We start from the raw sequence: 15,477 nt of genomic DNA, 5'->3' as shown, positions 1-15,477 counted from the left end.
CAAGGAGTTGATCTTAGCTAAGTAAAAAATATCTTCGTGTATAAAAGTTTATCAATCAAACTTGTAAACGGCATATATATAACGTATTTTAATTTAAACTTTTGTAGTCTTCTTCTTTTAAGATTTTTAAGATTTAATTACAAAAATGAAATCTTGTTATTGATATAGCGTAAACTTCCCTTTCTTCTATTCTCTGCCCACTGTTTAAAAAAAGTCATGAATTTCGCTTTTAAAAAACTGTATAATATATATTTTTATTAAAGAAAGACAATCAGTCTTCGTGCAACAAATGTACATGGATAAATGCCGCGTTTACAATCGTTCCTCGCTTCTTTTTCCATTTTTATGCTTATACTCTTGTTTTATTTTGGTAGTAAGTACGGTTAGGGGAGCAGGGATATCTCTCTTGTAGTTGATTAAGTAATAGTTATTTTTCTCGTTTCTCTCGTTTCCGTTTAAGCGATACTATTTTGGTTCAAGTCCTTGTGTTTTATGTACATATTTAAACTAAATTACGAGCTACAATTACTAGTTTGTGTGTTTCGTTTTGTGTGGGTGAATCTCGCATTGAATTATATGTAAGTACATTGTGTGTGTTTTTGCGTGTTGCGTGTGTTACAATAAATATCTCTAAGTTTAAGTATTCCTTAGGTACTAGCATACATACATACAAAGCTGCTACGCAGAGGGGCGGTGGGGCGTGGCTCGAAGGGTGTTCATTTCAGGGTGAGGGGCGGGGAAGGCAGCTGCTACAAATACCGGACTTCGGGAAATTAACTAACATGCATACACATATACATACATACGGGTCTGCTTCGCTTTTCAATTTTCATGGATACGTCGATTTTGAATTTTCTATATAAATATCTGGTGACCTCTTTAAAAATGTATCTTGAAACCACAAGCAACTTTTTGAGAAATTTAAACAATATCCATGAGAACGAAATCCTCAACAGACCCGCGACAAATCGGTTATACAGATACAAGTAGGGTTACGGCTTAGGCTAGGTTCTAAAGATACGACCTAATAGCTACAGGAACTAGTGCTAGTGCTAACTCGTAAAGTTATAGCTGCGCACCGCCCTGCCGGGCATGGCCAGCTCCACCTTGATGTTGGCCGTGGCCGTCACCTTGGTGGTGTTGCTGTCCGAGTGCGTCGTCTCCACCGTCACCTCCGGCTGCACCACGATGCTCTGCAGCTCCGGCGGATAGGCCGTCGGGAAGGGCGGCGGAGGCGTTGTGGGCGGGCCCTGGTGCTGGTGGTGCTGCTGGGCGGCGGCCTTGTGGTAGGCGGGGGGCGGGGCCGCGTAGGAGGCGGGCCTCGGTTCCCGCGGCTGGTAGGTCCAATCGTTGGGCATCTGGATAGACGAGTTGCTGGACTTCCAGGACTGCGGCTCCTCGGTGATCGTCGTCAGCGATGGATCATTTAGGTCCTTGTGGTGGTGGTGATGCGACTTCTGGCAGCTGCCTCGCGAGGATCGCGATCCCTGCACCACATAGGATTTGCCCGATCTCTTGCTGCTGCGCACGGGTAGCGGAGAGGGCGTGGATATGCGGTCTGGATGCTCCAGCGGCACCAGCTCCGCCTCCGGTCCCACCATGCTCAGAAGGATGGGGAACACCAACAGGCTGTTGCAGGCGCCCACGGACAAGACCACCAGAAGAAGCCAGCAGAAGTGCCGGATGACAAACTCAAAGGGCGACGTGGAGAGCATGAAGACGGCCACTCCGGAGGTCAGCATGCCATGGACCAGTGGCCCCAGGGACGTCTGCATGCTCAGCTGGACGCGGCGCTGTCGGTTGCCAACGGATGTCATGAAGCCCTAGAATGGAGAGATAAGCGATTAATGCCTGGTGAAGAGAATCTAATTAAAAGTCTTGGGATATCTATGGAAAATCCGAAGCTCTTAATGGTCTAGCCAGAAATGAAGACTCACCAGTGATATCAGCACATTGAAGCACAGCATCATGCCCACGCTGAGGATAAGTATGACTGCCGGAATGGCCGAGAGCTTAATGCCCAGCAGAGTCATGGCCCCGAATATCTGGGCCAGCGAGGCCAGAACGCTGAGGATCACCAGAACGGCGGCCCAAACGGAGAGCAGGAGCAGGGAGACCAGTACCAGGGCGGCGAGTAGCACGCAGGCCAGGATCATGGCCAGTGAGGAGCGCAGGGTCATGTACTGCTCCCAGAAGATGAAGGGAATGCCTGGCGATAAAGAAATCGAATGTTAGTTGGGTTCAGGTATGAAGTACTCTTTTCCGACTCACCCGATGGATAGTTGGGCAGGCCGAAGCCCTCGTACTTGACGCTCAGGTCGCGAATATGACCTATCAGGGTCTTGATCTGCGAGGTATCTGTTAGTCCGTGGAGGTAAAAGGGCATCTGAGCGTAGACCAATGGCAGACTCTTGGGTATCTTAAGATCGTACTCGTTGGGTTGGTGAAAATACTGGCGCGGTTCCGGATACAGTTTGCCCTGGAAGAATAAAGATACACACACGTTATTGTAATCATGGAATATGGAGAACTAAAGCGATGTAATTTAATTTAATTTGACTTGATTTCTTAAATTAATTTAAGAAGACCCACCTGAGAAGCTCCGTAGGCGAAGACGTCGTTGGTGGCCCATGCCGACAGATAGTTGTAGAAGGCGCGTTGGTTGATGATGCCATCGCTGTTGACCAGGCGGTTGGTGAGCACCAGTTCCTTGTCCACGGGGTTGTCCACATGGCCGGTTTGCACGATGAGCTTGTAGGCCAGGATGGCGTCGCTGCTGGCGTTGGGGAACCAGCACTCCTTGGTCAGCCGTCCGTCGCGGTACTCCTCGTCGAATATCTTTTGCAGATTTCCCAGCCACTCGCTAAAGAGCAGCAGCCAGAAGTCCGGCAGTCCACCGTTGTCGTTCTTGATCACATGTGGCACCCGCACAAAGGAATCATGGTAGTCCCTGAGCAACTGCTGCTGAGTGGGATATTCAAAGTTGCCCTGGGTAACCGCATACATGCTGTAGAAGCCAAAGAGCCGAGTTTGAGCATCCAGGAACTTGTGCTCGTTGCTGTCCTTGGGCACCAGATCAATAATGTCCAGGCCATCCTGGAGGCGCGTGGACGCATACAGGCTGGATATGAGGGCCGCCAGGAAACCCATAACGGTCAGAAACTTCACCCAGCTGCGCATGAGGAAGGGAGTGTAGTGCTGGAAGGCGAAGTTGGCCAGGGAGAAGGATGCCAGTGAGTGACTGCTTCCAGGGCTGTCTGCCCTCTGTTCCAGCAGAGGATTCTGGGCGGGAAGCGGTACCCTGTTGTTGTTGCAGCTCTTCGGATGCCGGGCACCGCGTCCGTTGTTGTTGTTCAGGGGCAGCACCGGGGGAGCCACCTTCGGTTGTTCCTTCCACACCGGGAAACAGCAGCAGAAGATGTCCGCCCTGCCGGCGGTACGCCTCCGCAGATCCAACGAAATCATGGCCGGAAAAACCAACAGAGCCGCTGCCAAATTGGAGCACATTACGATGGCAGCCTGCAGGCAGAACACCTTCAGAGCCGGCACCGGAATAAAGGCGGCCGCAAAGAAGGATCCTGCCGTGCTGCAGGCACTGAACAGGATGCTCGGTCCCACTTTCTTGAGGATCAGCTTGGTCTGCTCCCGCCGATTGCTCTCCGCATAGGCAGCGGTCAGCATGAAGATGTGATCGACGCCCAGACCCAGGGCCAAAAACGGAACCACCTGGGTGCTGGCCGCATTGAAAACGATGCCGAGCAGGGCTGACAATCCCAATCCGGCGGCGGTACTGAAGCACATGAGCAGAACTCCGGCCACGCCCACACTGCTCTGGCCACGGACGGGGTCTCTCCAACGGAGGAGCGTGCAGAAGGCATACAAAACCGTGACGGCCACGCCGATGACAATGGACAAGGCGCTGGGATGGGAGAACTTGGCCAGGATGTCATCCAGAGCAGCCGAGCTGAACACGTAGATATCGTAGTTGGTGGCGATTCTCGACTGTTTCCGGAGCAGCTGTTCCACCTCCCGGGAAAAGTTGCGCTGCCAGGCGTTCAAAACCTCCGCGGCCTTCTCCTGCGTCCATCCGAGATGGTGCACCTTATAGTTGTCCTGCCACTGGTCGTACATTTCCTTCTCGGTCATCAGCTGCACCACCGACTGCAGGGCCTGGGCCTTCCTCAAGTGTCCGCTGCGGTTCCTCTTCGCTCCGCCCACAATCAGCTCCTCCGGCCAGTGCATGTGTTTGGCGGCATAACCGTAACAGCCTCCGGACAGGATGGCTCCCACATCCGGCGGCTGGGTGCTGTTCTTGTTCGGCGCCGTGTCCGGGCAATTGGGATTCAGTGGGTTCAGGCAGGGCTTCTCCATGTAGCCACTGCCAATGGCCGCCCGCTTCATGTACTGCTCCACGGTCTCGAAGTCGAAGCTGATCTTTTCCTCGGACATCTTCTGCTTCATGTACTGCATCACAGAGGCGGGATTCAGGGTGGTCCACAGGAGTCGTTGGTTGAGGCCTCTGTAGAGGGGTAACCATAATAAAGATGGATTAGTTGGGTTAAGAAGGTGGAATCTTAAGAAAGCTTTTATTTGTGATTATTTATTTTGAAGAAGATACTGTTATCAAGTCGATAGATAGGACTGCAAGTTAGTGTATGAAGATAAGCTATCGTTTAACTAAGTAAGTAAGTAGTACTTACTAAGTACTTTATTAATTCCTTAATATGAATAGAGAAGTACTGTGGGCTAATGTGGGTTTAAGTACGTCATGCAAAATGATTAGGGATAGATATACTTTAGAATCTATAAGATGCGGGTATTAACATTTAACTACTTACGGTATAACGACTGCCGATTCCGGACCCAACAGCTGGCTTCCCTCCCAGAAACAGTCCAGCGGCGTGATGATCGAGCACGGGATGAGGTGGCGCAGGATCTGCTCGATGTAGTAGATGCCCTCGAAGGAGGGCGTGCTCGGCATGTTGCACATGTCGCGCAGCCCCCACTCGGTGTCGTAGAGGTGCACCTTGACGGCGGTGGCCTTGACCAGGACCTCCAGGTGGGCAAGCAGCGCCTGCGGATGCAGGACGGAGGCGTTCGGATCGTGGGTCGTCTGGATGAGCAGCTGATGCGTGGCCGACTCGTCCTCGCCGATCGTCTTCTGTGTGTAGGCCAGCTCCGCCTCCAGCCGGCCGCCCTCCTGGATCCACAGCTGGTGCACCTTGGAGTGGATCTGGGCGCTCTTCAGGCCGACGCAGAAGGTGCTCAGCACCAGGATCGCCACGAACAGCACCTTGCCCGCGTGCTTTTGCACGGAGCTGCCGAGGGTTTCGAGGTGGGACTGGAATACTGATCGCAGATAGATCGCCGTGCGGCTGCCACGCGCCTTGCCCTGCAAAATGCAACCAAATACGGAATTTAGCGTTTAGTTTTTGGCTTTATTTTAGATTTAACCCCACATTTCCCCGCTGCCATAAATAACGCATTAAAATTATAACGAAACAGCGTGTGGCCATATAATTTATTTGCTCTGCTCCCAACGAACTCCATCCATCCGCACATGGGTGTGGTCTGAATATTTTACTCCGGGGTCGATATTTAAATATGAAATGGAATTTAGGGACAACAGGCTCCTGTTACTATTAAGTAGAGATTATATATTGACATCTGGTGTCGTATACTGTTCCATCCCCTCGCTACGCCCATGCCCCCGGACCCCACCCAGAGCCTCGATTTCAGATCCCGAATCCAGAGCCGTGTGGAACCACAAAAACAACACAGACGCCGCTGTCGTTATTGGCGGGCTGAAAAAAAGGCGAACCTATAATCGCCTGCTTGGGAAATTGGATCGATCGCTGCTCGGGCTCTGGGCCTGGCTCGAACTGGGCTCCACACTGCGCTCCTTTCCAAGCAACCACTTCGAATTTCGTGCTGCTTCTCCGTTCTCCAGCTGCTGCAGCGCTGCACGGAAACTGAACCCCTTTCCCCCAAAAAAAATATAAAAGAACCATGAAAAAAATAATAATGAGGCTCGCGCTAACGCTAACGTCTCAATCGAGGTTTTAGCCCAACAATCAGAGAAACAGTGGAACCAGCATATGTTAAACCCAACTGTTTGGATTACAATAGTCTATAAATTCTAAAAGAAAAATTAAGTATGCTTTTTAAAACGATAAGGTAAGGTAAATAACCCCATTTATAAGCCTTGAAAATATTTTATGAAATTGCTCTAATAAATTCTAGACAATAGCTTGAAATCCGAATCACTTTGGTCCCACTGTGCAGCAACTGTGGCGCACCCAGCCAAGTTGGGAATCGAGGCATCCAATAACGCATTCCGCACAGACCCAAACTCGAATCTTCTCGAAGTTTGGCTCCTCGTTCTGGCGTCTGTGCGCTGTGCGGCCGCCCTTTATCGCTTTTCACAGATTTTTCCCAACCCAACTCGGCTCGGCATCGAAGAATGGAGAAAAAGCTGCAGCACACAGAAATGGCTTGTTGTTTGGTGGTCTTCCGAGCGTTTTACGACTACCGTTAAGATGGAGCGGGAGTCACTCTTAATGTCTTGATCAACTGAGGATGGTGAAGGTAGTCATACCTAGCATCCTGCACTTCCTGCTGCTTGTTTATGCAACATACATATGTATATGTAGATATGCAGGCACTTCCGCAACGCAAGGAAAATAAAACATCAAACGCGGCGCGCTCAACTTTGTCGCCATTAATTAAGTCGTTGGCGGCACATTCACTTTGAGACTGCCTGCGGCGACCTGTTCGTGGAATTTTTCCATAATTTTCCCCGTCCGAGGTGCGCAAACAAAAGATGCACACGATTCTAGGAATCCCTGTCCGCAAAACAAAAACACTGCATGATCTGCATGGGCCCCTTGGGGCAGCCAGCCGGGTATAAAAATAAAGTTAATCTAGATTTGGCCGGCATTCCAGTGGCTCGCAAACTGTGCGGCTCCAAATTGAGCCATCAACGCTTGTCAGCAGCTGTCTCTCTCGCTCCGCTCGAGCCGTCTCTTTCGCGAGGCCTTCGCTAAACTGCCGCTCGAGCTGTGTGACATGTCATCAATCTTGTGCCGTTTTTTGCCTTGCGTGCCACTTTCCCCTGCCTCACCGCCCTCCCATAATCAGTTTCAGATTCAGATTCAGTTTTTGCCCGCCCCCGCAGCTCTGGTTCGGAGTGAGGAAATGTCACGCATTGATTTATGATCCTGCCCGGGGTTTCCTATGCTGCATTTTCAAATGAAAATGTCAGCTCTTTGTTGCTGCTGTTCAGCAACGGCGACAGCTTCATTAGAAATGCGCACACACAGCCGCCGAGGTTCTCCAGCCTCCCTAATCTGGCTGGTTGCCCAGAAACGAAGAAATGAAGACGGGCTCAGAATCCAGGTGCCACGACCAATGAGATCGAGCGAGGGGCAGAAGACGATGGCCGAAAAGAACGAAAACAGTTGGAAACAGCAGGTGCAGGTAGAGCGGAGATGTTGGGTAGAAATGTATCACAAGTACACGGAGAAAAATTCAGATCTCCAGCTCGATTTTAAATATTAACAGATTAACAAACTTCTATGTGATAAATTATCAAATCAGTATACTAGAACTTGAAGAAAAGAAAATTGTGAATTACTTTACTCAATTTTATATGTTCAAAATCTCTGTGTTTGAAGTTTTCTGTTCTCTTCTGTAAGCAATCTCGAAATCTTCGCATCACGCATCAATCAATCAAAAGATCCGACACATCAACTGGCGGGGCAAAAGGCAAAAATCGAATTTCCTTCGGCCCCACACAGCGCCTGACTACTTAATTACACGGACCGCTTCGGGAACCACTCTAAATTTGAAAAAAAATATATATATATAAAAAACTTTTCCATGCCATTTGGAAATCCGAAAAGCACTTGAGTCTCGGCTCGTATATGGTGCGTTGGGCCATAAAATATGAGCGCACCCAGTTATGCCGCAATAAAAATCGAATGCAAAACCACAAAAAACAGCATTTTTAGCATAAAATGAAACTCAATATGGCAGACCACCCAGACGAATCGAATATCGAATAGGGGGCATCTATGGCATGGTGTATATGGACAGGCGATTCCATTGCGGGCCAAATTTATGGATTGTGCGAGCGCGTGAATCACTCACTTGCGGGGGGAATCTTCTGAGATCTTTTGACTCCGGCTCAAGGGATTACGGATGAGTGCTCTATATATGGAATCTCTGATCCGGCGGACTGTGTGTGTGTGTGAGTGTCGCAGCTTTCCCATGTTTCTCACGTAAGCGTGTGCCATAAAACTTGTAGCTACCATAAAAGTTATATGCCACCTGATAACGTTGCTGAATACGAAATCTTCTGCATTGCCACATCCGATCTGGCGAGTATCTCATGCTGGTTACCCTTCCCATTTCACCACATTTAAATGGACGAGTGTTCTTCTAGTTTCACAGCTGCAGAGGCTGTCAAACAAAATAGCGGGTGGAAATGGATATAGTGCGTCACGGATGGGCTATTTATTGTTTATTTTTAGCGGGAATACGGAATTCTTTATTACATTTAGCGCTGCGTACTAATTTTTCCCGTCTATTGGACGCCATTAAGGACCACACACGCATTCGGCTGCTTGAACAGCTAAAGTAAATTGATTTCGAGGCAATTAAAAATGAGGCCCAAACGAATGTGAAACCGTTGAATGCAAATTCCTTGTTGCCGCCAATTTATGGCGCCCCCAAAACGTGACTAGCAAACCGTCTGCCGCATTTATTACCATTTTATGCTCTTTACTTTTTGCATCGAGCGAGTCGGAAAAAAGGAGTAAAAAAAACATATTTGCATGCCCGTAAAGCGAAATCGTTAAAAAAAGGTTTGAAGGTCACAGTGCGGCTCAGGTGAGCGGCCAGGCAGACGGTTTACAGTTAACTCCAGAAGCGCCAGGTGCAAAACAGAAGAGGACCACCAGCATGGATGCCCGATTATCTTCCCTCTCTCTCTGGGCAGTCTGTCAAGAAAGTTTTGTAATCACTTCGATTTCAACTGAAGCTAAGTTCACCTGCCCTGCGATCTGGAGAGGCCGTAACAATTTTAATTTCTTTATTATTTCGTCTGAAAATCGAAAACGCAGCCTACCTGGCCCTCACAGGTACACACGCACTCTCCACTCCCGATCGTTCGTCCATCGCATCGTATCGTATCGTATCGTATCGAGTTCGCGTCCGTTCAGCGGAGTTTTGTCCGTCCGCCTGTCCGTTAACTGCTTTTTCAGTGAATTCCGTGATTATTGCTTGAATGTTTCTTTCCGGTATTCGCTCTCTGTCACTGTGGTGCCTCTGTCTCTGCAGTATACCTTTTTCTGGCTCGGCTCTAGGTCTTGATCGTAACGTAAGTAAGCCCCTCTCTGCTGGGGTTTCGAGTTTTTGGGCCTGTCTGCTCGTGCATAGGTGTGCGTGTGGGTATGTGCATGAGTGTGGGTTGGATGTATGTAGGTACGGCAGCGTGCTGTGTGGTCGAGTTAATGTCTTCATAATTCTCCTGATTTTTCTTCTCTCTCTCTGTCGGGCCGTTGTTATGTCTTGCTTCGCCGAGACCTCAGACTGATGAAGACAATAACAGTTTTATGTACGGCTCGTCTCTCTGCCAAAGTCGTTGCCGTCCCTTCCCTAATGAAGCCCAAGCTGCGGCCGCCTGTACAACAGCATTTCGTGTTTTTTCCTCGGTTTATTTTTTTCCCTCACATTTTGTATTTTGTGTTTTTCTTTTTTTCTTTTTTTTGTGAGTTCCAGTTCCCCGCGCCAGCTGCAGATGGCAGATCAAGTCAAGTTGGCCACGTTGGTGCGTTGAGTGTGCGGGGCCGCAGCAGATGAAGCTGTCAATTGTGGGATCACTGTGTGGGAGTTATGTGGGCCATTGGGTTCATTCGAAGGGGAAAATAAGTTCAAACCCCTGATAATGGGTCAAAGGATTATGTAAAGCTGCTGCGTTTTTATGAATGGGCTCCAATCCGATTAAAGTTCGTCTAAAGTCTTCTTGGAACTGCCACTAAAATTGGCCTAATCTTCAGTACTAACAAGTCTTTGTATGGAATGTCTACGAATTTTCCAAGTCATATTTAAATGACATTTCCCAGAAGTGGACATTTTCTGGGCGTGCACAACTTATCGTGTTTTGCTTTCAACACGCCCAGCATGTCAAATTACAGTTAACTTGTTAAGCACTTCCTATGCATGTATCTGTATCTCTATCTATCTCCGCCGAGGTCTCGTTCCCTCCACGTAACCCTAAGCCGGAAACGCCTGTAGGCGTGAGATATCTTCATCGACATTGTTCTGTGGCCTTCTGGGAAGCGAAATCCCGTCGATGGATCTATACTACCCTGCTGAAAGGGAATAGCAATTTATGCAGGTATCGTCCCGCCAACTATCTGTGTCACTCCTTGGGGGAGTTTGCTCAAGGATTACTCTCCACTCTCCACTTGAGATCCAGACTCACCCTCGCCCTTCGTTTCGGTCCCGGGCTTTGATCTTTCCTTTCCGTCCTCGTTTTTGGTATTTCGTTTTCGTAAATATTTCATAAGTATTTAATTGTATGGTTCTGGACTGCAGTTTATTTGTGTGGGGCTATTGCTATCGGAACTCCCTTCGCCACTTGAAAATATCAAATAACAAATATTGATCGCGAGTGTGACAATGATTTATTTGCCTTACACCTACCGCGCTCGAGATCTTATCAAGCAGATAACGATCTGGAAATTATAATATTTGACTTACGGTCTGAAAGTCAATAGGCCGCGTTATCTGCCTGAGGTTGGGGCTTTGATTAAATATTTAATTTACCTACAGAGTTGATTTAGACTGACTTTTACAGACGACCATTTTTGTCAAAATGGTTCGTAGCTCGAAAGATAAGTGTTTCTATTATCAGATTACTTAAGATTAAGGGGTTCGTTCTGAATCTCCAAAGGAGTATGCAATTTTCGTGCTCCTGTTGATAGTCAATTTTCCAAAGTTTGTGCCGATAGGCTACTGGTTTTTGTTTTTGAAGATGTTTCTCCTTCCTCTTGGCTATGTCAATTTGATAAATGGTTGCCCCTTGTCTGCGTGGATGGCACAAATATTTGTGTTTGTGTTTGTTTTTCGTGAGCAGTTGTGAAAAAAGCGAAACGGACACGGGATCGCCGGACATCTCCCGGCATGACTAAACAAATTTATAGCCCACTGGGAGCGAAGACGTCTTCAAAATGCCGCCAATGTTGCTCAACTTCCTGTGCAAAGTGTGTGCGTTTCGGTGTGAGTGTGTTTGCCTTACAATTGGCACAGCAATCGGGGAAGACATAGTGGTGGAGCGGAACGAAGAGGGGGAAGGGGTTGGGGTAGACAAGCGATTTCATTCATGAATTCATATGTATCTTATAGATACAACGAGCTCTTTCGCGAGTACATGGTCTGCATCGATAGTGCGGCATTGCCATAAATGAGATTTCAGCCTGTGCGATTTCAGTCGTCGGGCTTAGGGCAAATAATAAATAAATATCGGCGGACAGCCCGATCGGATGGATAAATGCAGCTATGAGATACTCTAAGTCAAAACAACAAGTCGAATGATTTGTGGTGCACACATGCAAACACGTCTCAGCAAGTAAAAATAGATGAAAGTGTTTTCATAGGAAATGCATTTTATTTCTGGAGGAATTTCGTAAACAAAATCCCAACATACGTTATATTCCATATGCTATAAATATATATACAGAAATATAATATTCAACTGTAAAAATCACTTTCTATAGCTTAACAAAATTAAAACGATTTGGAAGTACACGTTGGGCGCCACATGTTTACAATGCAAGTCCAAGGCTAAGTTTAATAATTTGAAACTTAAGTCTCAGCAAACAAACTTAATCAGCCATTCGTTATACCCTCAAGTAGATCTTCTTTGTTGACTAAGTAATTCTCAGCTTCATTTGGTATGCATATCATGAATGAAAACGTCATCCTTTTGAAGACAACGTAGACCTCCCAGCAGCAGAAATGAAATTTTTTCCAGAGAAGTAAATAAACAAAAGCAATAATAATAATAATCGCGTTCGGTAATTTGCATACTCGCCAAAAAAGAGAAGCAAACGCACTGCGATCCCTTGCCAGCTTCGTTAGACGATTTTAATGTCTTAATATATTTCGTTAAATTGAGTCATTAAAATAAATCGCCATCGACGATGATGATGACGACGACGACGACCACAAAAGACGCTGACGATGTCGGCGCCATCACGATCGATCGTTTGCCACAACTTTCCAGTGGAGTTCAGGATGGGGCAGAGTCAAAAGCACGTTACAACCGAGCCCCGAGAGACTTTACGAGAAATAATTGAGATGCACACACACACACACACACACTGAAGCGGAGAGGCAAAAACAAGAGGAAAACCAACTCGGTGGGGAAACGGTGGGGCGGGGGAAACTGGGGGAACAACAACAGAGCAAGACACGCCACGCGGTCGCCAAGGAACTGCAACTGCAACAATGATGAAGACATCAAGCTGTAAAAAGCATCAGCGAAGCAGCGAGAAAACTTGAGGCGGTCCACACAGAAAAATTGAGTTTTCCTCAAAATGTTATCAACTTCCTTCTTTGAAATATATTACTAACCCCAAGGATAAACTATCGTAAAGTACACAAGCTTAACTAGGAAATCAACTGTGTCTGGAAATCAATTCTTACTTTAGCCATGTAAGCGACTATTATTTATAAATGGTTGTTTGTTTTTCAGTGTAGCGCAGTTTGGCAGTCACTGCGCGAGCAGAGGCAGCAACAACAAAGCCCGTGCGTCAGTGAAATTTTTTCCTTGGCTCTTTTCTTTTTTTTTCCGCTTTTTGGGCCACCCGCATTCAATGGCCCGATCCCAACCCGAAAAACGATCCCTCATTTGCATGGGTGGGAATAACAGCAGCAAACTGAAATGCTTTTGGCAACGAAAAAGGGTATAAGATTGCATGCTGCTCTTTTTGGAGCTCACAACTATTTCAAACATTTCTGATCACCTTTAAGATTGAATTTAAAAAAATCTATATAAATAATAATGAAAATATGTGCGCCCTTCATTTATTGACACACAATTAAAAACTCAATGTAAACGCTTGCTAATCAATCTCATACTGCAGAGCCAAAAAGCAAATTGTTTCGAAATTATATAGATTACTCATTACGTCACGCATGCTTCCAATCAATCTGCGAAGAATTCCCAACCGAAGTCGCCCCACAACTCGTATCACAGAGCATCTAAGGAGCGTTGGGGCATTGGGGCAATGGAGGGGTGGGGGTCTCCGAAAAGAGCGGCTGGAAGGGGGTCGCCAATGGCAGTCCAGCCAGCAGCATCACGTACGAAATGACTCTCGCGGAGACCTCGGCGCCCACCCATGTGGGAAGGCAACACACACACACACAGATACGAACCCACACCAGCAGAACCCTGGGCAAGTTGTTGCTGGCGTTGTTTATTATTTTTGCTGCGGCTGCCAAAGCTTTTTGCCTTTTGCCTTTTCGGCTGCTTTCGACTGCTGGAGGACGGAACTCCTGCTGCTGCTGCCCAGTTTTTGCCTAGCTGTTTTTGGCGCTCGCCGCAGTTGCAGTTGCAGTTGTTATTGTTCGGTTTGCGGTCGTTCCAGCCGCGCACAGTAGCGCCAAAGTAATGAAGTTGTCTGTGGATATGTCCGTCTGGAGCTGGATCGGTGGGTTTGGGATCGGCGAATCGAGTACGAAAGTCCTGCTGTGTGTCTACGTCTGCGCAGCGAAAATAGATGTGGATTGATGGCGAAGCACAGCGAAAAAATACTAACAAGATTGGTAAAACATCCAATTTGTTTTAGTTTTGCAATACAGCGTACTTCTACGGCGAACAGTTTCATAAACAAATGTCTATATTTGGAGGTAAATCCTCCAAGCTTTTTATGTCCACAGAATGAAATAGCAAAATTAGCATATAAGCCGATTGGCGTGGATTTCAACTAATCACTGTAATTAATAGGCTGCCTGGCAAGCGAACATCAGACAACTATATTAACCAGGGAATCGAGCGAAAGAAAACGAAACGAATGAAATGAAATCGAAACGACTGGCGAAGAAGACATCGGCGACGAAAAAAACGCGAAAAATATTGCGAGAGATATTGGCAATAAAATTTATTGAAATCTGTCCCGGCGACTTAATGGCCGCATTAAACAAAAGCCGCTGCGCTGCGGCCTTACAGTCGAACTTCTACATCATGGTTTTTTGGAAAGTGTCTCAATATTCTAATGGCAATAATTGTACAATATAATAACTTCAAATAATGAACAATTTTTAAATTGACTATATACTTCAAAGCTTCTTCTTAATTTAAGTAAAGGGGACTACTAACAAAAGTATCTAAAGAACAAGATTTTCCATTTAAACGTATAAAGGATCTTACGAATACGGCCAAGGAATATTATTGAACTCAACATGGCTATCCTTCACAGTGAGAGTTCACTGTAGTTGGGCACTCACCTTATCTATCTGATCGAGCGCCACTTGGGCGTCCACCCAGCTGGTGCGTATGTAAAGATCCGAGAATAATTTCTCATCGACCACATCGCCGTGTGTGTCCGGAACGCGTGGGAGGCTGTCGCGGTTCATTATGGTTATGTTTATAGCCGGATTCCGGACGGAATCGCGTGGCGGAGATGTGCAGATGGGAGTGTGCTGCGGAATCGGTCTTTCTACAGTGCCTGCCGTTCGTCTGCGTCCGGGAACTGAGACTTGGGAGACAGTGTGCGGATTGTTCGTGGACTCTCGGTTCGATTAATTGTTATTGGAATCTCGTATTTTGTTTGGCTGCATTTTGCACTGCACTCCGCATTTTTATTTTTAATTATTTTGTATTTTTAATGAAGAGACGCTCTCTCCCGCGCTCTCTCGCTCACTCTCTGAGCACGCTGTGTATCTGAGCTCTCGTTGTGTTGTTTTGTTGTGATTGCTGGCTTCGCATTTGCTGGGTTTTTTCGACGATTAAAACGCGGTTTTCGGGTTTTATCTTGGGCACAATTTCTCAGGGGAATTTGACAGAATTTTCACAGATCATTTACACATGGAAAAGCGGCAGTCGGAAGACTCACGTATTCGGTTTTCTCTCTCGCCTTTCGCTCTTTTACCTTTACTTTACTTTGCACTTGGCGACGCACACACACAAACACTGGCTGGTTGGCTGGCTTTTGTTGTTGCCTGGCATTTAATCCATGAACTTCGCCTCGCATCCGTGAGGTACAATATCTTAGCTTTTCCACGAGTTCTGTGATATCTATCTTGTTAGTATACCACACACCGAGAGTGCCAGTAGTCGGAAATACGAATAACAAGTCGTCGCGCTCCGCACTTACAACCGTTTCGTTCGAGGATCGCACGCAGTCTGAGAGATGTATCTGTATCTCGTGGATGCGGCACGCCAGCCAGGCCAACAACTTCATTAGG

At 47.1% G+C, this 15,477-nt stretch overlaps 1 protein-coding gene across 1 annotated transcript; it reads right to left on the bottom strand.

The window, feature by feature from the left end:
* Positions 1-221: 221 nt before the first annotated feature.
* On the bottom strand, positions 222-15,437 carry LOC6608211 (protein patched). Its single transcript, XM_002032920.2, has 6 exons — positions 14,518-15,437; positions 4,839-5,392; positions 2,593-4,519; positions 2,272-2,479; positions 1,938-2,209; positions 222-1,823 (listed from the first exon to the last, which is right to left on the bottom strand). The coding sequence occupies exons 1-6, from the start codon at positions 14,644-14,646 to the stop codon at positions 1,053-1,055; spliced, it is 3,861 nt and encodes a 1,286-aa protein (XP_002032956.1). The 5' UTR covers positions 14,647-15,437; the 3' UTR covers positions 222-1,052.
* Positions 15,438-15,477: the final 40 nt, after the last annotated feature.

This window comes from Drosophila sechellia, chromosome 2R (genome assembly GCF_004382195.2).
Source record: "Drosophila sechellia strain sech25 chromosome 2R, ASM438219v1, whole genome shotgun sequence".
Lineage (NCBI taxonomy): Eukaryota > Metazoa > Arthropoda > Insecta > Diptera > Drosophilidae > Drosophila > Drosophila sechellia.
This window is presented reverse-complemented; position numbering and strand designations above follow the sequence as displayed.

Bases quoted from the DNA above. Each gene is read 5' to 3' on its own strand.
- LOC6608211 (XM_002032920.2), bottom strand. From the start codon at position 14,646: ATGAACCGCGACAGCCTCCCACGCGTTCCGGACACACACGGCGATGTG. The intron at 2,210-2,271 runs GTGAGTCGGAAA...CTTTATCGCCAG, and splicing joins CCTGCCCAACTATCCATCGG to GCATTCCCTTCATCTTCTGG. The intron at 1,824-1,937 runs GTGAGTCTTCAT...TCTCCATTCTAG, and splicing joins TCAATGTGCTGATATCACTG to GGCTTCATGACATCCGTTGG.